The 23,011-nt window shown below is 41.6% G+C and overlaps 1 protein-coding gene across 5 annotated transcripts in view; it reads right to left on the bottom strand.

Moving 5' to 3' along the window:
- LOC126473785 (atrophin-1) overlaps positions 1 to 23,011 on the bottom strand; it is a 192,923-nt gene that overhangs the window by 125,677 nt on the left and 44,235 nt on the right. For all 5 annotated transcript variants that reach the window (XM_050101057.1, XM_050101056.1, XM_050101058.1 and 2 more), the window contains 2 exons: positions 8,870 to 8,929; positions 5,051 to 5,228 (listed from right to left, as the gene is read on the bottom strand). In XM_050101057.1, the coding sequence (XP_049957014.1) occupies positions 5,051 to 5,228; positions 8,870 to 8,929 (238 nt within the window). The remainder of the gene's footprint in view (positions 1 to 5,050; positions 5,229 to 8,869; positions 8,930 to 23,011) is intronic.

Below are 23,011 nucleotides of genomic sequence, written 5' to 3'. Positions count from 1 at the left end.
GATATAGCTGGTCATAGCAACTAGGAAGGAGGTTGTTGGTTTGTAATACGTCGGGCGTTGCTTTACTTTAACCTCTTACCGTTTTGTGATGGCTTCATATTGGAGAAGTTGCTAAAGTTCAAGCAAAATCTTTTACTAGCCGTAGCTCTGTAACTAAACATTTGCTGACCTATGTTTATATGAATTTTTTTCTGTAGTTTTCCTTTTGGAATAACATAAAATATTTGCATTTCTTTGTGAATCACCCTGTGTATTTTTCTAAGTAACTTACCATTCTGACAAAGGTGGTCTTAGAACTATCAGAACACGGTTAATGGGTTTTTTAAAGAAGTTGTATGCATCCAATTGGCTGACTTACATTTTAAATATTGCATACATAGTTGCTGGGCGCACAGCCACAAAACGTGGTGGTGGTGGTGGTGGTGGTGGTGGTGGGGGCGTTGTTCTGACTATGGCAAAGGTCATGGCGAATAGCTGGTTGCTAAAGTTTTGTGTCCCTGAAACTATAATCTGAGATCGAGTTACAAGCTGCTTATCAGGCATTAGGTATTTATGTCACTTATCACAGGTGCGAAAACTAAGAACTAGCCTTTTGCACCCTTAAGCAAATGGTAGAATGGAGTGTGTACGTGATACTAATCGATAGGATGCTGAGTTACTATGTCAACAGCACCGTAGTAATTGGGATGCTTATTTACAATTTTTCACTGTAGTGTATAATTCTGTAACGCACACCAGCACTGGGCATTCTCCATATAAGGTAGTGCATGGCAGGAAGAGGCCATCATCTTTCAATATAGTGAAACCAAACATCAGGAGGAACAGAGAGCCGGTGTGGAATTTTTGCAAAGACTTTAAGGGAAGTATGAAAACATGTACGAAAAGTGCACACCAAAGACCTGGAGCACTAGGAAGATGTAGGGAAATATGGGGAAGACAGACTGGCGGGGTACAGAATGGGGCAGTGGGTGTTGCTATTATGCCCATACACCCCAAAGTGTAACACCAAGAAGTTTATTTACATGTTACCAGGCGCAGTACCAGGAGATTGAGATCACATCACCAGTAAATCTCAAGCTAGAATTTCCAACTCTAATGACTACAGTTAATTTCAGATGCCTACAACCTTTTCAAGATGCTCCAGATTCATTGCCCCAAGTGTCACCACCGACTGAAGAAATGAGCAAGGGAAGATAGAGTATGAGAACCAAAAGAAGAATCTCGCGCCATCTACATGCGAAATCTCATACGAGTTGAGATCTCAGAAACAAGGAGGATGATGAGTACCATTAAATTTTGTTTAGCTTAAGTAGTGTGTAAAATTATTTTGAGCTATTAACATTGATTAAAATCTTCTAATGGAAGAGTAGGGAAGACAATACGTAATTGCTACAAAGTGTAACTTCACTGCTAGAAAGACTATTGCAGGGGGAGGGAGGGCCTATACATATGGTTGTTTTACATTGGAGGCATAGTAAACTTCAAAGAGGATTTTCGTTTGTTATCTCTTCATGCAAGGAATCCTGTGTGTGTGTGTGTGTGTGTGTGTGTGTGTGTGTGTGTGTGTCTGGGGGGGGGGGGGGGGGGGGACATCAAGTAATGACAGCTTCCTTTCCCCAAGCTGCTGCATGCCAGGGGTGGAGATCAGGGCAACAATTACAACTGCACAGCAGTGGGTTGCTGATCGACAGGACAACTTACAACTTGTGAAATAGTGGAGCAGACATTCCACCTCCAGCCACTGTTACAGAACCCACCATGATGAAGCGAATTCTGCCACTGTTGGACTGACCAGATAAGCCATTAGGGGTATTCTCAGCATGAGACCTGACCTATCTCAATATTTTATAACCTGACATCACCTCTCTAAACCAACCTATAGCTCACCATGATGGGTGTATTCATGCAGAACAGATGCTGAAGCACACACAGCAATACTGGGAGAACCAAAGCCATAATACAATGACCTAGAGCATGAGAATATCTGACATTTTAATAGTTTTTAATCCGTTCTGCAGAGTCTTCATTTACCTGAAGCGAAGAGCGACCCACCTCTGTGACCCTGTACAGCGGCAGAACGGACCACCTTTCAAGAGCAGGATAGTGAAGTGAGAAATTAGACAATTTGTTCAGAGGGTAAGACTTTTCCTGTGTTAGGGCCATGTGTATCTAAGACTTAAGGAGATTCTACAGATGACCTTCCCAATTTTTCGTATGTTCTGAGTGATGGACCTTTAGCTGTAGTATGCTGCTTTCAGCATTTTTTTGTGTGGTGATTAATAAGGGAATTTGGTTTACAGCACTTTTAGGAGCTGTCAATAGTATGTGGATTAGCAGGGAACCGTAACAGTTTTACTATGTTTTACGTAATTTTGCAAAGGACCTATGAAGAAAATTTACTGTTAAATAGATATTGATAGATATCAAATAAGAGCAAAAAGAATGGTCTTATTTGCCTGTTAGTTGATAAATAGTCACTTAAGAAAATTGCACATCACATGTAAATGCTAAGCCTGTGGGCTAATGTTGTGAGCTTAACATGCAGCCAAAGAACTTTGTGATTTAAACTGACCAGAGGTAGCAAAAAGTGTTTTTCAGCTAATAAAGTATTGGCTGCATATTGTGGTACGCAGATATTAATAGCCTGACATTAAGAGTCAATATTGTTTCTTTGCACACGATTCGTTAGGTTGCCTCAAAAAATCCATGGAAAGAGTTGTCGGGATTCCTCAATATAGATAAATGGAGAAGTGAGGCTCACTCATCGGAACTCAAGACGAAACATGTTAAAATCTTTAAGCTGTAAAATGGCAATCAACCCTCCACCAAACACTTTAGTACGATTTGCTGAGTATCCATGTAGATGTCAATCTGGTGGTGTATGTGAGTATCTTCTGTGTGCTAGCACAAATGACACATTTCTGTGCACAATTTAAGACAATCAGGCATGATGTAACATATTCATATACATCTGCTGTGACCCATTGGTTGGGCCACATGTTGAAACGATGAAGTGTTCCTTAAGAATTTAGCTGTAAAAAGTATCATTCTGTGTACTATATGCTGACTGTGAAAATATTCTAATATTAAGAAACAAAGGTAGTGATTATAGCAATTGAAAAACTTTAAGATGTTCACAAAAACATGTTTAATAGAGTTCTATAGTACGGCAGTGAAAGTGATTCAGATTCACGCATGAGAACAGTGTAAACAGCACAACCCGTTAAAGAATGATTTTTTTTAAAGTTGTTGATATTGCAAAAATTAAGGTAATTTAGCTGATATAGTACCACCTATTCCCTTCATGTCGACTTTTATACCATGTTCGAACATTTCAGCATCCTATGAATGACAATGCCATGGAAGAAGGAACAGTATATGCTTAAACTTCGGCAACAGTCATTTAACTTTCCTATTTTCTACCTTTTCTTATATTTTTCCAAACAGACTGCTTACTTATCCCACAACAACTATGAATTAAATGGATTTCTGTAAATCTGTTTATAAATATAGTAATAAAAAAAACTTCAGCTATAGTGCTGCACAATACAACACTTACAACTAAACAAAAAATTACTTAGAACTGGTAAAATCATTATACTGTATGTACTATAAGCACTTCACTGTCTCCAAAATTGAAAGTCAACAGGCATAAAGATAATATTAAATGTTTCCTGGCAGATTAAAACTGTGTGCTGGACCAGGACACGAAGCTGGAACCTCTGTAAGGTCAACCACTCCTAAGGCGTCTAGTACTGATGGAAAACATAGATGCAGAGAAAAGTGTCCATACTTGAGACACCACGATGCAGACAGGGCTGTTTAAAGAAGAGCCAATAGCTACCTAACTTACTACAATGATGTGATATCTGGCTTTAAATACTCTTTTTCTGGACAGCATATCAGCAGAGAGAGAGAGAGAGAGAGAGAGAGAGAGAGAGAGAGAGAGAGAGAGAGAGTGTGTGTGTGTGTGTGTGTGTGTGTGTGTGTGTGTGTGTGTGTGTGTGTGTGTGCCATCTGTATCATGGATCCTGACAGGGTAAGTTTTGTGCTTGCCCGAGGAACCCCCCCCCCCCTCCCCCCCACTGTCGCTCTTGATAGGTTGCAGCCATGACTGATAGAATATGTAGACATATGGGACCTTCCTCTGGTAAATTGCCTAGCCAACTGGCTGCAAACTGTCATCTTTTACTTGCTGGGTAGGCATCTGAGTGTGGCTTCCCAGGCTACATGTCTACTGCCTTCCTGTCTATATACTGTGTGTGCTAAGCAAGCCCTGGGCTTCCATCTTCATGACAACAGTCATCCAGAAGAGGCTGTGAGTACAGGTTTAAGTGTGCATCCTCAGAGTGCGCCGAAGCCTTCGAGTTCACTGTGGCATGTCAGCAGGCTGCCACATGGGGTCCCACTGCCCCCCCCCCCCCCCCCCACCCTTCTGCGCTGTCAGGAGGGGTAACTGGCTTGACCCACACTACACAAGCTGTTTCAGTGCCCTGTCTAGCATTTCTCTCTGACACCTGGACAAGCAGACTGATATATTCCTGAGCACCAGAGAAGACAATACTGATTTTAGCAAACACATTAATCACATGTTATTTCAGAACCCACATTTCTCTGGCACCTTTGGGCATAAGACAAACACACAGCAGTTCTTGGAGCTTGGCCTCTAACACATTTTAACTTCACTGCCTCACCTGTCCAACTTTGACTCCCACTGTCTACCTGACCCAAGGGATGATTGTTCCATATCTAAACACGACTCACAAGGAATGCTAGTCCCAGAAGATATGCAGGAGAACTTTTGTGAAGTTTGGAAGAGACGAGAAAAGTCCTGGTGGAAGTAGTTCTGTGAAGGCAGGTCTTTAATCATGCTTGGACAACTCAGTTGGCAGTGCACTTACCCAAGAAAGGCAAAGGTCTCGGGTTCAGATCCAGGTCTGGCATATGGTTTTAATCTGCTAGAAAGTTTCACATCAGCACACATTCCTCTGCAATGTGAAAATTCATTATGGATAATATTATACACCTTATCTACTTTGCAACAACTTACCTGGATAAATTGTAGGATCCCCACCAGTTGCTAAGGGTGTTGACGCAGCTGCATGAGTTGGTGCAGATGCAAAATATGCCACACCATTATGGAAAGTATACGGCATACCATTCTGGCAAAGGATTGCATTGCCATGTACAGCTGGAGGGGATGCAACCTCATATGAACGACCAAAGGGCTAAAAAAGGGTATTGAAATGATTAATTTTGCCCTTTAATAACAAATTCCAATGCAAAGCATACAAATCCATTAACATTAAATGGGAAACAAAATACAGAGGATAAAAGTAAACAAACAGAAGATGAGAGAAACTTATCTTGAATTCCAAATGTAACAGGTGTTTTTAAAAAATTAGGGTGAATTTTAAAGTTTTATTTGGTTCTGCATTGTGAGGAGTAAATGAGTTCTTGTTGTTATATAGTGACACATTATAAAATACGCACAGCTCTTAATCTGTAATTGAAACTGAAACAGTAATTTGTAAGTCCAACTGGGAAATCTACATACTACTTCTTGTAATCTTCAGTCTGAAACTAGTTTGGAGCAGCTCTCCATGCCAGTCTATGCCATGCAAGCCTTTTCATCTCCATGTAACTACTGCAGCCTTACATCCACATGAACCAACTCAACTCTACTCAAGCCTTTGTCTCCCTCTACAATTTTAACTCACAACATTGACAAGTCCTTGGTAATTCAGGCTGTTTCCTATCAACCAATCCTTTCTAAGTAAAGTTGTGCCATAAATTTATTATTTCCCCACTTTGATTCAGTATTTCCTCACTTTTTATTCGATCTATCATCTAATCTTCAGAGTTCTTTTATAACACCACACTTCAGAAGCTACTGTTATCTTCTCGTCCGAATTGCCAATCGTCCACATATCACTTCCATACAAGACATTCCAGACATACCTTCCGGAAAGGACTTCCTACTACTTAAATTTGTATAATTAAATGCTAACAAATTCATCTTTTTCCAGAAATGATTCATTTTACACCCCTTCTAAATCAGCCATCAGTTATTTTGGTGTCTAAATAGCAGAACTTTTCCACTATTTTTGTAGTCCGATTTCCAAATCTAATTCCCCAGCATAGACTGATTTATTTTGACTACATTCCATTACTCTCATTTAACTCTTGCTGATGTTCATCTTACAACCTCTTTAAGATCCTGTCCATTCTGTTCAACTGCTCTTCCAAGAGCTAAGCCATCTAAAAATCACAATGTCGTCAGAAAACCTCCAAGTTTTCATTACTTCTCCAAATTTGTCCTTTGTTTCCGTCACAGCTTCCCAAGGCACGGATTAAACATCAGGGATATGCTGTAACATTGTCTTACTCCTCCCTTAGTTATTGCTTCCCTTTTATGTCATTCCACTCTTGTAACTGCGGTCTGCTTTCTGTACAAGTTGTAAATAACCTTACAGTACCTGTATGTTACTCTGCTATCTTCACAATTTCGAGGAACACAGTCCAGTCCACACTCTCCAACCCTTTCACTAAATCTACAAATGCTATGAACATTGGTTTGCCTTTCTTCAACCTACATTCTAGGATAAATCGTATGATCAGTATTGCCTCACATATACCTATATTTCTCCAGAACTCTAAATTTCCCTTCCCTGAGATCAGCTTCTACCAGGTTTTCCACTCTTCAATAAATAATTCATGCCAATATTTTGTGATCATGGCTTATTAAGCAAATGGTTCAGTAGTATTCACATATCAGCAACTGCAGTCTTCTTTAAGTCTGAAGGTAATTCCACCTGCCTCATACCTTGCACACGGTAGAATAACTTTGTTGTGGCTAGCTTTCTCAAGGATCTACAAAACTCTGAGGGAATGTTGTCTACTCCAGGGCCTTGTTCACACTTAGGTCTTTTCAGTGTTCTGTTAAACTCTTCTCACAATACCGTATCTCCTCTCACGTCCTCATGTACTACTTCTTTACTGTAACACTGCAATTAAGTTTTTTCCTCATATATATTCCTAGGGCCCATTTAAGCCACAAATGACAAGCCTCAGTATCTATACAGACACAAAGACATAACATATATCTATATGGGACACATCACAATAGTGGGGTCTAGGGGCTCCAAGCTGAAGGGGCATCGGGGTGGGGGGTGGGGGGGTTGGTGGGGTGGGGGGGAAGGGCAAGAGTTTTATACTATGCATATCCCAATTACTAGCAAAAACAGAGACAGGTCAAAGCATATCAGGGAAAGTATGGAAGAGGGGCGGGAGTGGAGTGGGGGCAAATATTAAGTTGATCATGTGGAAAAATGTTCTTTTTAACAGCCCTGTGTATTCCTCCACCTTTCAGCTTTCCCTTCTTGGCTTAGTATTTGTTTGCCTTCTAAGCTCTTGATATTCACACAGTTGCTTATCTTTTCTTGAAAAGTCTCTTCTCCTATAGGCAGAACCTGCCTTTACCCTACAGTCAAGCTTTTGTAACATGATTCCAGACAGATTCAGTAGGTTGGGAGTGCCAATTTTGTGTGTCCATCTCAACCGAACATGTAATGCAATGCAATTTTTTAAATGTCTGAATGGCAATGACTAAGTGCTATCACAGCTCTGTAGTTAGCTACTGTTTTTGCCTACAGTCATTTGGGCTTAGCAGTTGAAAGCTGGCAACAGTGCTGTGAACTGTCAGGGATCTTCTTATGCCGATTCAACTATAGCCATATGTGCTGCCACAGCCTTGCATTTGTCCTATAGCCATTCCTGCTTAGCCATTTTGTACTTTCTGCCAATCTCATTTTTTAGATACTTCATTCCTTTTTGCCTGTTTCACTCACTGCATTTTTATATTTCTTCCTTTCATCAACTAAATTCAGTATCATCTGTGATATGAAAGGATTTGTACTACGCCCTGTCTTTTTACCTACTTGATCCTCTATTGCCTTCGCTGCTTCATCTCTCAAAGCTGCCTAGTCATTCCCTACTGTAATCCTTTCCTGCATTTCAGACCAACACCTACAGCTCTCTCTGAAACATTCAGTAACTTCTGTTTCCTTCTATTTTTCCAGGTACCATCATCTTCATTTCCCATGTTTTTGAAATTTCTTTACCTTAATCTACAGTTAAAAACCAACAGATTATAGCCCGAGTCCATATCTCCTACCAGAAATGTCTTACGATTTATATAATTGTACCAGATTTTAATCAATCTGGAATCTTCCAGTGTCCCCAGGTATCTTCCACATATGCAACATCTTTCACAATTCTTAGACTACGTGTTACCCATGATTATACTACGCCAAGTGGAAAATTCTACTAGGTGGCTTCCTCTTTCATTCCTTTACCCCAGTCCATTCTCTCCTCCTTTTCCAAATACCAATTTACAATCACTCATCACAACTTTTGTCTCTTAACTATTTGAATAATTTCCTTTATCTCATCACACATTCTTTTAATCTCTTCGTCAACTGCAGAGCTAGTGGGAATATAAACTTTTACTACTAAGGAGAGTAACAAAAGGAAAATTCACTATTAGCAGTTCTGGATTTTCACCTCCTGCAGGTAAGTTCTGGCCACACAGCTTATTTTCAAGCAAATGATGATTGGGATATTGTAGAATATAATAAATTAAGGAATGCTAACAACCATCCAACAACAAAAACGACAGCAATGACTTGGGCTTGGAAAAGACAGCTGGTAGTACAGAGACTAACAGTTTGAAACATTTAGTGCAGTACCAATTTTCTGGAAAAAGTGGTTTGTTAATCAGAGGAGGAACTAAAAAGTAGTCCCCATACATATGTGAGCAATACATTCATTACAAATTCTGAAAATTTCATCTTGTAATTGAACATACCTGTTTTTTTATAGCAGGTGCGATGTTTAGTTTTCTTTCTTTCAGCACGATGCCATCGGCCTGAGGAAAGAATAATCGATACATTCAACCAAACATACATTAAGTAAAAATATCAGCAATATCAATGTAAAGATATGTTTTTCAGCACAAGTAAAGTCATTCTTGCATAGTACAAGTTCACTAACATTAACGTGGAGCTGTACAAGTCTTGTGACATCACTTGCTGTTATGACGAGCCATTGCCTCACATGAAACACACAGTTCTGCAATAGTCCAGAAACATGCTATTAACAGCTGAACCAATAAGCTGTAAGAACACTCTACCTCACAAGCAGAGCTTGGAAGACATTGTATTTGTCATTTTCAGTTGAAACCCATATTTGTGGGTTTTATATTATAACATAAACCCTACAAATCTCTGTTGTTTCTAATCACCGACACATTGAAAATCTCTCGAAAATTCATCAGTACTGGTACGTTTTGTTGTAATAAAGTTATGCAAAAGTTACACTGGTGTTTCAAGAATTTTAATAGTTAATTGTTTTCATGTTATAACTCACATATTAAAAAAGTATGCCTTTTAAGGCAACAGTACACAGAAAATTCATAAAAAAATACAGTTCTTGATAGGAATTGTTATAATTGTTTTTAACAACATATCGGTGATTAAAAGTGGTGAAGTGTGGCACTTTTTGTAGGGAAGGCTGAGAATTACAAATTTCGAAAAAAGAAAAATCTTACAACAAAAATTTGTAAAATAGAAAAACTGCAAAAGGAACTTGGATACCTATTTCTACTAAGATTGAAACTACTACAGAAACTGTTATAAATAAATGCATAAAAATAATAAACAGTCACACAATAATAAAAAGATAACCCATAACTCATTGCTACTTTCTTTTCCTAAATTAATTCTATCCTCCTGTCCTTTTTCTAGTGTAAATATATAACAAGATACGATCTCCAGGAGTTTGGTTGAAGATTTCGCAGTTCCCTTCTCTACAGCCAAAATCGCCAAGTTTGGCAGTCTGTCATTTGTCATTGTGTTGTGAAGGTATGTTTTAATGGGTTTGAATGTACTCGTGTTACTTTTGCAAGATGCAGTGGTTCCTGGAATTTTAAGAACCAACAAAAGTAAATTCACACCTTCAGAGAACGTTTTTTAATCTATTGTTAATTATGGCTTTCAGGAGGTCCTGAGGCTTTGGACGTTTATCTTGACTGCTGTAAATAAATAAGTTCCCCTTTCAGTTTATCAGTGTCAAAGAATGGATGTATTTTAAGTTGCTTTTCAACTTCATGTATCGGAAATTGTTTGGCCTACTATAACCTGAGAACTTTTTCTGATTTACAAGTTCTGTAAACTCTAGAATGGGATTTTCACTCTGCAGCGGAGTGTGCGCTGATATGAAACTTCCTGGCAGATTAAAACTGTGTGCCGGACTGAGACTCTAACTTGGGACCTTTGCCTTTCGCGGGCAAGTGGTAGAGCATTTGCCCGCGAAAGGCAAAGGTCCCGAGTTCCAGTCTCGGTCAGGCACACAGTTTTAATCTGCCAGGAAGTTTCTGTAAACTATGTTTCTTGAAAGACCTAGTATCTAGTTTCCATGTTTACTACTACTGTTTCAATTATTCTGAATGATGGCCTTCTCAATTTCTGAATACTTGCCTCTGTTTTGTTAAAATTAATTTTAGACGCTCTTGCTGAATTTATAAGGCGCTCGGCTTCCACTATGCATTTCAGAATAATTTCCTCACATCTTATTCTATCAAAAGCCATAGTGCAGGTTTCAATATCAAGCTTACAGCGTCCTATGTCCACAGTTTTACTTTGAAAGATGTCAAAAAAGAAAATGTTGGAAAATTGAATTCCACAGCTGCAGTACTACAGAAAAGTTTGATCATCCAGTATACTATTTAGCCCAATTGCCTGGTGTAAAGAATTATCATCCCACCATTCACTGTTTATCACATCATTAAATGCTGCTCTCAGGTCTATATGGTGAAGAATAACAGTTTGTACAGCTCATGAATGAAAATTCAACGTTGTTTCACACGAAATTTTTAGTTTAAATCCCCTTTCCCTCAGAAGTTCACTTCTTTTACTGGAACTGCTAAAAAATGTGTGAAATCCTGCTAGACTTTACACTTATTTTTAATCGTGTAAATTATTTTTTTTTTTTTTTTTACAAGCACAGAGGAGGACTAGATTCAACTGATGTGCGTAGCAGTGGATAAAGACAGCATGAGGATATGCTTGTTCAACAACAGAATGGACATCATAATTTTTCCTGTCACAACACTGCAACCATCGTATGTTTGCGATACTAATTTGTTTTTACCAATAGTCCCAATTGCATAGCACTTGCAACAAAAACAGTTGCCTTATGCATTCCCATCTTTGAATACTTCCTAAAACCCTAAGAAAACTCTGTTATTTCTCCCGATTCATTATCTGGGAAACAAAAAATTATACTCATTTGACTTCTAGTTGAGACATCCATTTTTTGTCGCCTTATGCTGACATAAAAGGACTATTTTCAACTTCACATGAAATTTTAACTCACTCTGTGCGCCAGAGAAAGTGTTTTAAATACTCCATAGGATGCTAAATAATCTTACATGTATGGTTCTTCTTCTGCCAAGAAATTCAAAGGCTGTAAATAGTTTCCTTTATTTACTGATACCTACGTCATGACCTCCAAGAGCTAACTCTTGACGTAGTAAAAAGCAGATAGTCCACGTAAGTCTCTTCATTGTACTTCCGTTTTGATCAACCTTCTCATTATGTTTCAAAGCTCAAATGTGTGGTGAAAGACAATGGTCAATTCTTACTGTACCTAGCTGGTTGTATTTTACAGCTTCTGTGATGTGTGAAATGGAACTCTCATGTTCTTTAATTTTCGAAAGGATATTTTGAAGACACTATTTGCCTACTCCTCACTTTCGCCATTCCAAATCATCATTACCCATTCCAAATAGTACACAGTAAAAACAAAACATTTGTTCCTTACAATGCAGCCACTTAATCAACGTTTTGAATTTTACCACTGTGTTTGGTAACGCCTTATACATTTTTCATAAGATTTCTTAATACACAGAGTTGGTGTCTGCTTTCATTCTTTCACGAGGGGTTTATATACTTCATCAATCAGTTAATCAAGTCTACTACTACTACTACTACTACTACTACTACATTTTAACTACAAAATTCTTGTTACAAGTTTCACTATCAGCACGTCTAGTACTGCTGATATGAAAACCTACAGACATGCTATGGAACTATCAACGTTTGAAATAAATAAGGCTACTAAATTTTAATCTGAGGAACAATGAAAACACATAGGGAAAAGCCTATCACCCTGCAACAGCATCCAATGATGCATTTATATTAATTTTCTATGAATTATGAATGTCTTCTTGTTCTTTGCTTTTAATCAAACACTTAAATGAAGAGTTAATGCTTCTCTTTCTGCCCGGCTTGCTGCTAGCGCTATCTGTTAGGGAACTGCAGAATGACTTGTCATTCCACTTCGGTGTGTATCCACCTGCTGGCCAGAAATGGGTTGGTTGCTTTGTTTGTTTGTTTAGAGGCAGGAGAAACGACCAAACAACAAGGTCATCGGTCCCTTGGTAATAATAAAACAATGCCACGAGTGTGAGAATAACATGGGCAAAACAGAAAGCACAATACAGTAAGAAAGGAAAAGCGACAAGAACGAAGGGAAGGCAACGAACACTAAAAGGAACAAGAGAGGATAAGAAAACAGACGCCAGAAACAGAAGAGAGTAAAACATGAAGCAGATTACAGTAGCTGGCCAACTACGCGAATAAAAACGGAAAGCCAGTCTGCAATACATTAAAAACCTCCACCCTAAAAGCACCAGAGTGTAGGACACAGAGGGACAAAGGACATGTGCTAAAACCTACATAGAAGTATAAAACCCACTCTCACGGATAACACTTAAAACTAAAGCTGCTGTGGAGGCACTGTCACCCAACACCACAGGCAGCGTGCTGGGGAAGTTAAAAGTCTGCCGCAGAGCAGCTAAAAGTGGGCAGTCCAGCAAGAGGTGGACGACTGTCATTTGGGAGCCACAGCGACACTGAGGTGGGTCCACGCGACGAAGTAGGTAACCATGCGTTAGCCACGTATGGCCAATGCAGAGCTGGCAGAGGACAACTGATACCCTATGAGAAGCCTGCATGGAAGACTTCCACACATTCATAGTCTCCTTAATGGCATGCATGCTGTTATGCCATTCCATCTCCCAAAGCTGGAAAACCCTGCGGTGTAAGACAGAACACAGATCAGCGTCAGAGATGCCTATCTCCAGAAGCAGATTCCGCATCAACTGTTTGGCCAGCCTGTCAGCAAGTTGCCAGGGATTCCGACGTGTCCTGGGGTTCATACAAACACCACAGAACGGCGGGACTGTTCCTGGCCATAGAAGGACTCCTGAATGGACGCTACCAGAGGGTGGCGAGGGTAGCACTACTCGATAGCTTGTAGGCTGCTCAATAAGTCAGTACACAGGAGAAATGACTCGCCAGGGCATGAGCGGATATACTCAAGACCACGAGATATGGCCGCCAGATCCACAGTGAAAACAATGGAGCCAACTGGCATGGAGTGCTGCTCAATATGTCCTCCATGAACATATGCAAAGCCTACATGACTATCAGCCATCGGTGAAAACCACTTCACAGACCTGGAACACGTCAAGAATCGAGAGGAAGTGACAATGGAGAGCAGCAGGGTAAACGGAGTCCTTAGGGCCACGCAAAAGGTCCAGACAAAGCTGCAGCCGCGGTGTACACCATGGAGGCATACGTGAACGGACCACAAGTAGAGGGGGTAAAGGTAAGGACTCCAGTTCAGAGAGAACGGACCGCACGCAAACCGCAATCATTAGCCCCAATCTGGACCACTGTTGCCGGAGAAAGAATGCAGTGGGCGGGAAAAGGAGACGGTAATTCGGATGCTCAGGGGAACTATGAATGTGTGCTGCGTAACTGGTGAGCAGTTGCGCACGTCTGATCTGCAGTGAAGGGACACCAGCCTCCACCAGTACGCTGGTCAACAGACTCATCCTAAAAGCTCCTGTTGCTAATCAAACCCCACAGTTGTGCACAGGGTCGAAAAAATGCAATGCTGAAGGTGCTGCCAAACTGTATACCACACTCCCATAGTCAATTCGGGATTGGACAAGCACTCTGTACAGCTGCAGCAGCATACAGCAATCACCACCCCAATTGGTGCTGCTCAGGCAACGAAGGACATTAAGGTGATGCCAGCACTTCTGCTTAAGCTAACGAAGATGAGGGAGCCAAGTCAAACGAGTGATGAAAACCAGTCCTAGGAAATAATATGTCTCCACTACAGTCAGTGGATCATCATTAAGGCGAAGTGCGTGTTCCAGATGAATGGTACGACGTCAACAGAAATGCATGACACACGACTCTGCGGCTGAAAACAAAGCCGTGGGCTAGAGCCTATGACTGCACCTTGTGGATGGCTCCCTGGAGGCGCTACTCAGCAACAACAGTACTGGAGCAGCAGTATGAAATGCAGAATTCGTCTGCATACAGAGAAGGTGAGACGGAGGGCCCGACAGCTGCTGCTAGACCGTTAATGGCCAATAAAAATAGACACTCAATACAGAGCCCTGCGGGACTCCATTCTCCTGGATATGGATGGGACTATGGGAGTCACCAACTTGGACATGGAAAGTACGGAGCAACAGGAAGTTTTGGATAAAAATCGGGAGTGGTCCCCAGAGACCCCACTCATGCAATGTGGCAATGCTATGATGTCACCAAGTCATGTCATATGCTTTATGTAAGTCAAAACAGACGGCAATCAGGTGCTGCCATCTGGAAAATGCTGTTCGGATGGCATACTCCATGGACACAAGATTATCAATGGTAGAGCGACCCTGGGCAAGCCACATGACTCCAGGACCCAACCCAACTGCCGTCATACCATATGTTCCAGCAGCTTACAAAGAACGTTTGTGAGGCTGATGGGCCGATAGCAATCCACATCAAGCAGGTTTTTACCGGGATTGAGCACCGGAATGAGGATGCTCTCCCCCCATTGTGATGGAAAAATGCCATCGCACCAGATCCGGTTGAAGATGAGACGATGTCGCTTGTAGTCAGATGAGAGATGTTTGATCATCTGGCTGTGGATGCGATCAGGCCCAGGAGCTGTGTCAGGGCAATGTGCACGAGCACTAAGGAGCTCCCAGTCTGTAAATGGAGCATTATAGGATTCACTGCAGTGCCTAGTGAATGAGAGGATGTTCCCTTCCAGCCTCCGTTTGAGTGTGCAAAAAAGCTGGAGGAGGGGGGAGTGGGAGGTAACTCTCCGACGCAGAGGCTCAGGCAAAGTGCTCGGCAATCGTGGCGTTTGTGTCGATACATAACTCGCCATTTATGGTAACATGGGGGCCAGCTGTTGGGGCCTGGTACCCGGAAAGAGGTCTGATCTTCGCCCAGACTTGGGAAAGTGCCGTGTGGCACCCAATGGTGGAGACGTATATCTCCCAACACTCTTTCTTCCGTTGTTTAATAAGGTAGAGAATACGGGCACAGAGCCGTTTAAAGGCTATGAGGAGTTCCAGGGAAGGGTGCCGCTTATGCCACTGTAGATCTCGCCGACACTCCTCAATTGCTTCAGCGACTACCGGCGACCACCAAGGGACTGCCTTACATCTTGGGCACCCTAAAGAGCGAGAGATCATGTTTTCTGCCCCGGAAACTATTGTGCTAGTCACCTGCTCAACCTCACATCGATACCCTGTGGGGGAGATTCAGTGGTGACAGCAGAGGTGAAAGTTCCACAATCCCCCTTGTTCAAAGCCCATAAGGGCAGCCGTCCATGCATCTGACGTTGGGCAGTGACAGAAGATGGGAAAATGGTCACTACCACACAAGTTGTCATGTGCTCTCCAGTGGATAGATGGGAGATGTCCTGGGCTACAAATTGACAAATCAATAGCTGAGTAACTACCATGAGCCACACTGAAACGTGTGGCGGCCCCAGTATTTAAGAGGCAAAGGTCGAATTGCGAAAGTAAAGTTTCGACATCCCTGCTTTGGCCAGTAAGCATGGTACTACCCCACAAGGGGTTATGTTATGGTCATTAAAATCTCCCAGAAGTAGGAAACGTTTAGGGAGTTGATCAATCAGTGCAGCTAATACATTCAGGGGTACTGCACCATCTAGAGGAAAATATACATTGCAAACAGTTATTTCCTGTGTCGTCCTTATTCTGACAGCCACAGCATCAAGTGGGGATTGAAGGGCCACATGTTCACTACAGACCGAGTTTAGGACATTAACACAAACTCCACCCGACACTCAATTATAGTCACTACGGTTCCTGTAATACCCCTCATAGCCTCTGAGGGCACGGGTCGGCATTGCTGTGAACCAGGTTTCCTGGAATGCAACGCAGATAGCAGATGTGAAGCTTAACAGTTGCCGTAGCTCAGCCAGGCAGTGGAGAAAACAACTGCAATTCCACTGGAGGTTGATATCGTGAGACTGGGAAGGCATGGAACATTCAATGAGGCATTTTACGCCTCGCAGTCACCTGCTGCCACCGATTTATTGCCTGAGCAATCTGTATCCATGGTGTCTGAGGGTTTGGCGAGATCTAGGTCCTCAGCAGTCACCAAAATCTCCACCCCATCCTCAGCCACAGAGCTTGTAGGTAGCGGTGGTGTGGGTGCCACCACTATTTCCTTGGTCTTAGTGGTTTTCTTTTTGGACTTCTCTCACTGCTCCTTGGGTTTCCTTGGCTGGGAGGACTTCACTGGCTCAGTCTCCGGGACTGAGGAAGAGCATGAAGCCCTACGCCAACTGCTTTTGGGCTCTTCAGCCACTGGCGGGTGTCGTCTTTAGCACTAGAAGAAACCTGGGAAGGGAGTGAACCAAGGGACTCCTTCCTAGCGAGAGAAGCCGAAGAAGGCTTACACTTCTCCGGCTTAGGAGTGGGGATGGATGTCCCCGATGGTTGGGGTGGTGTTGCTCCTGAAGCAGGTGGTGCAGGAGTAACAGGGAGGGAAATGCGCCCCCCCCCCCCCCCCACCAAGGGGACAGCCGAAGTCTTCCGGATTTGAGAGGTGACCTGGGCTGGCGGAGCTGATGGTGCCAGAAATGTAGTAGCAGCAGTGTAAGACAATGTCATACGCACAGGACACAGGCATTCAAAATTTCTCTTAGCCTCAGTGTAGGTCAGTCTGTACAGGGTCTTGTACTCCATGATTTTCCTTCCTTTCTGGAGAATTCTGCCGTCAGGTGAGCAGGGTGAATGGTGCTCTCTACAGTTGACACAGATGGGAAGCGGGCACATGGAGTATTGGGACATGATGGGCATCAGCAATATTGGCATGTGATGCTGGACGTACAGTGGGAAGACATATTGCCGAACTTCCAGCACTTAAAGTACCGCATTTGGAGAGGGATATAGGGCTTTACATCACTCCAGTAGACCATCACCTTGACCTTCTTGGGCAATGTATCGCCCTCACAGGCCAAGATGAAGGCCCCGGTAGCAACCTAATTATCCTTCAGAACCCGGTGGACACGCCCAACAAAATGTACACCTCACCGCTCTAAATTGGTGCACAGCCTGTTGTTGGACTGCAAAAGAAGGTCTCTGTGAAATACGATACAATGGACCATATTTAAGCTCTTATGGGGCGTGATGGTTACAGAAACACCCCCCAGCTTGTCACAAGCGAGTAACTCCTGTGACTGGGCAGATGATGCTGTTTCTATCAGGAGAGACCCGGATCATTTTGGACATGCCCTCCACCGCCTCGAACTTGTCCTCTAAATTTGCAACAAAAAAACTGAGGCTTCATCATCATGAAAGATTCCCCAACAGCTCTCGAACATACAAGGTACTGGGGCGAATAAGATCCGCTGCCATCCTTAGCCTGACGTTCTTCCCATGGTGCGGCCAGGGAGGGGAACGTTTTGGGGTCTTACTTCTGTGCATTGAATTGAGCTCGTGATCACTTAGAGACTGCTGGTGTTTCACCACCAGCAAGAGATGGTGGACTACACTTCATCGCGTGTCATCTGCACTGATGGCACCCACTCCGACCAGGGGGCCTCCCCACGGGCGCCACCCAGCCGCAGCAAAGGCCACCAGGCAGGATGGCCATTGCCGGGAGTCCCGATGCCCCACGAGGATGGGCATCTACCCCTTGGCATACGTGGGTGTTAACGGCTCAGGCATCAGCAAAGCGATCCCTGTGTGGTCAGGGGGGCTACAACCAACAGGGTACTTGGCGGCCCCACCATATCAGACTGGCTACCATGCTGGATATCAGGTGCAAAGAAGTCCATGGTCGTCGTCAACACAGAAATCAACACTGCATAGTGCATGGTGGGAAATGCTCCCAGGAAGGTGTCGTTGCCCAAGAGATGGAAAATGGGCAGGACTGCAATGCAACGACAAGAAAGTGGGCTAAAGATCTCAATGCACGATGGACACGATGCGCTTTATAAGGCTCCCTTCCGCAATTGGCTCACTCTTCAGGAAAATTTGGAAGTATGGAGGTCAAACCTCACAGGGTACCATCACATGATGGCCGTAATGTGTGAAACTCCTTTTAATCGCCTCGTACAACAGGCATGAATACCTCGGGCCACATCCACGCTGTAGAAACCGCCATCCACATGAAAGAAAGGGGCTTGCTATGCATGCTCGTGAAGTATGGAATTCAGAGCTGCTATCAGTTGCAGGATCAAATCAGCTCAAAATCTCTTCATCCCAAGGAAAGATGTTTTCAGGTGCAATCAATACCAACACATTACTTAAAATCAACAAGCTAAAAAAAGTTTGGACAAATTCCAAATTCGAAACTTAGCTTTACAGGGAAACATTCTGTATGTGAGAACTGCAGTCATAAGGATCAAAGAAATATTACACTACATGCGGATAGTCTTCGCATAAAGTATGTCGTATTCCGAACGGTTTCGGAGACAGATTTAATGTACATAGTTATTAATTTTTGTATCATGCAATGCAGAAAAATAATTTTTGGAGCATAACTTTTCATGATCATTCAACAGAGCGGTCTGAAATTAGTCTGATATTTGCTTTTTCAGTATGTATTAGTAGGAACAGTAAAACACGAAGTATACTCAGTACTTCTGCAGTGACAGCACGAGCAGTTTGTTATTTTTCATATTTTAGTGACACTTCTAACACAGGATGTATATGCTGAGAAGAAAAAATTCCTCTATTTTTCCCCAGTTAAAAATACACTTTTTCTAGAAGTGAAAATAGACTTTTTCCATGTTAAGTGACAATACACTTTCCAAATGGTAAACAGCAGCCATCAGTTGTCATTTCCATTCTACTGAACCTTGACAAGAGCCAGAAGAACAGGTGTAGAAATACCAGTATATTTTTAACTCCAAAATACTGCATTGATAATGGCCAATTACTAGCCAAAAACTGGATCTGCTCTAACAAAGTTATAATGAAAGTGATTACCAACTGCTGCTCTTTACCATTTTGAAAGTTATATAACAACTGTCTAGCACATTCCACTTTTCTGATGGAAGGTAATTTGATGAACATACTTTTCCTCAGAGCTGCAAAACTTATCAATCTTTTGAATGGTAGTGGTTATATACCAGTGTAAAACTTCTTGACACTGCCGCAAACAAAACCCGAGGGAGGGGAGGGAGGGGAGGGAGAAGAATCATGTTTTAGAAAGATATTTGATGCACGACAACATGTATACTGCATATTTTCATCACAATAGTACAAATACAAATTCTACCAAATACAGCACAGTACGGTAGCTTATGAAACACTGAAATAGAGATTGTGATGCATTTTTGTCAGCCAATCAAGGCTCACTTCACCTGATCTCACCAGCCAATAACAGCAGATATTCAGAGCATAGGCAACATGATGTAGTCAGTCAATATCAACATCACTGCTAAGTGGCATAAATAAACAAATAATCATGAAGAAGACGTTAATGATTTAAATTCATACACACACACACACACACACACACACACACACACACACACACACACACTATAGCTACAAGAAAACCTATGATTTCATATTAAAATACTGGTCTTTTCTAGTTTGTGTTACTCTTAAGATTTACCAAACACATATGTGCCAGTAAAATTTTAAATAATGGCATATATGGCTGGTCTTCTGGGCCTGAAATTTTTCTAAGTGGGTAGTCCTCATGCTTTGAATGAGAGTAAAATGCTCTGTGATTAAAGAAATTCATCACACATTTTTTCACATGTAACATAGTTCATCTCTCGTAAAAGAATATTTATGTTGAAAGAAACGCTTTTCAAATCACCATTCACAATATTTTTCTGCAACCTGTTAGAAATGAAAACAGTTGTGACCTCATGCTCATCAAAAGCAACTTGTTGTAATGAGTATTGCAAAGTCTTCACACTAAAGCCTTTGACATATGTTGCTGCCGGCAGACGCTTGTGTGTGTACTGTGTGTTTTGCTGCAAATGGCTCATTTTCTTTGCAACTCAAGCTTTATTTTGGTGCAAGCTTTATTTTGATGTTATCCACTCATTTATGTTTTATTGTTTTAGTACTATTCTGCAACAGCAGGATAAAGTAAAATCAGATCTTAACAGTCAAAATTACAAAAAATTAACTGAAAACAGAATGAAAAATTCCTTGAATTTTCCCTGATGAAAAATTCCCACCTTTTCCCAGTTGTTCTGGAGTGTATACACCCTGTAATACATATCGACAAGCAAATATTGCACTTCATTAATTTGGGATCGTTCTATTGAATGAGCAGATGAAATTCTGCTTTAAAAATACTTTTTCTATATCGAATTATACAAAAAATTATAAAACAATTAAAATAATCGATTTCTGACAATATAATGCAACTGGATGGATAAAAAATATAACCACCAAGCAGTGAAAGGAGAACACACATGTATGAAAAGGTTTTACTTATACAAGCTTTCGGAGCCAGTGGCTCATCCTTACAGCAGTAGGGTTGAACGGGAAGGAAGAGGGCTAATGGGGAAACGAACTGGAGAGGTTTATGAAAAGGGGTAGAGCTCGGAAAAGTCACCCAGAACCCTGGGTCAGAGGAGTCTTACTGGACGGGATGAGAAGGAAGACTGATTGTTGGGGACTGCACTTGACAAGATTTGAAAACCTGAGAGCTTACAGGTAGAGGTCACAGTAATATGCAAGAGAGATTACTATCAAAACATTGTGCATGAGTTAATAAGTTTGAAAATCTAAGTACATTGTATGTAACATAGGTGGGAGGTGGACAGTGAAAAATAGACAGGTCAAAAAATGAAAGACGTAGAAAATTAAAACGAGTGAAGAAAGGAGTAGTTACCATATTTACTCGAATCTAAGCCACACCTGAAAAATGAGACTCAAAATCAAGGAAAAAAAATTTTCCTGAATCTAAGGCACATCTGAAATTTGAGACTCGAAATTCATGGGGAGAGAAAAGTTTTAGGCTGCACCTCCAAATCAAAACAAAGTTGGTCCATTGTAATATGAGACACAATTTAGCTCTAATGAATGACGATGCAGCTACAGTAGTTTGGTTCAAGTCGTAAGCTTAGCAGTTAAGCTTTACCACGTAGCCATTGCTAAGCGTCAGGCACTCCATCCGTATTTATACGGGTACCCTTCCTTTTTCACATGCTTCGTCTGGTTTGAATTGATTGCTTATTTTTCTTTGATCTGATAAGTGCTGTTCTCTTTGTTATAGGTGTTTACGTCACTAAGCTGAAAATGCATTACTGTACTGTGTCATGCACTGTTTGTCGCATTCTGATAATGAGTGTTTACGGCCTGTCTCCGCTCGTGGCATGGCTTGCTTTTTTGCGCACTACCGCCGCTTACAATTAAAAAAAAGAGAGGAATCATCTCACTAGAAAAACAATGGCAAGAGACTGCTGTTTGTCGTTACTTACACTGCTGCTTTCTTTGATAATGATCAACAAGAACCAAATAATACACAGTGTATGATAGAAGATGTTCTGAACGAGATTTTAGCGAAAATTTTTCTCCGTTTGAAAATCTTTGCAGGCGCCTCTTTAGTACATTACATTCTGCACAGAAATTAGAGTCATCTTAGATTTAAAAATCTAGTCAATTGCTGTGCTTCATTTCTGACTGTATCACTATTAGGCATAAGAATAACACAAACATAAACATGACATATGAATATCCTTCCGCGTTTGGTGTTGTCTCACTCTAGTTTCGTAATTTATTAGGCAGACAGGATTGAAATGAGATAGCAGCAAACATGAAACAATACATGGCAAAATGTTTATATTTATATTATTCTTATGATGAAGAGCATACTGCATGTGATTCACAGTTCATACAAGTTCCTATTAGCAACCATTTCTTCTCACAGGTAGGAAAAAATTCAGAACGAGTTGGCCATATTGACCAATATCCCAAACAGTCTTGCCAGTCGGATTTTCGTAGTACACTGAAATGCTGCTACATTCAAAGAGGAACAATACGGAATTTGTATTTACTTCGTTGGATAATGTATGAAAATGCAGTGGACAAAACTCACTGACGCAGAGGTTTTGGCGCCAGTACTTATCTTTGTGCCTGCAAAGCATGCCTGTGTAGCACTACATATATTTGACGGCAGAAGTTAGTTGTGGTGGCACCTACCAAGATTTTTCAGGACTTCCACTTTGCACTCGATTCTAAGCCGCAGGCGGATTTTTGGATTACAAAAACCGGAAAATAAGCGCAGCTTAGATTCGAGTAAATACGGTACTGTGAAGAAATACTGAGACGGGAAAATTTAACATAAATTAAGACCAGACGGGTGGCGAGAACCAAGGATTTGTAGCACTAGTTCCCACTTGTGGAGTTCTGAGAAACTGGAGTCTGTGGGAAGAATCCAGGTGACACGTGTGGTGCAACAGGCACGAAGGTCATGGCTGTCATGCTGTAGAGAATGCTCTGCAACAGGATATTGTGTGTTGCCAGTATACACCCTCTACCTATGTCCATTCATCTCAATTGATAACTCTGTGGTAGTCATCTGCTGATGTAGAAGGCCAAACAGTGTTTACATAACAGCTGGTATATGAT

The sequence above is a fragment of the Schistocerca serialis genome, chromosome 4 (genome assembly GCF_023864345.2).
Source record: "Schistocerca serialis cubense isolate TAMUIC-IGC-003099 chromosome 4, iqSchSeri2.2, whole genome shotgun sequence".
Lineage (NCBI taxonomy): Eukaryota > Metazoa > Arthropoda > Insecta > Orthoptera > Acrididae > Schistocerca > Schistocerca serialis.
This window is presented reverse-complemented; position numbering and strand designations above follow the sequence as displayed.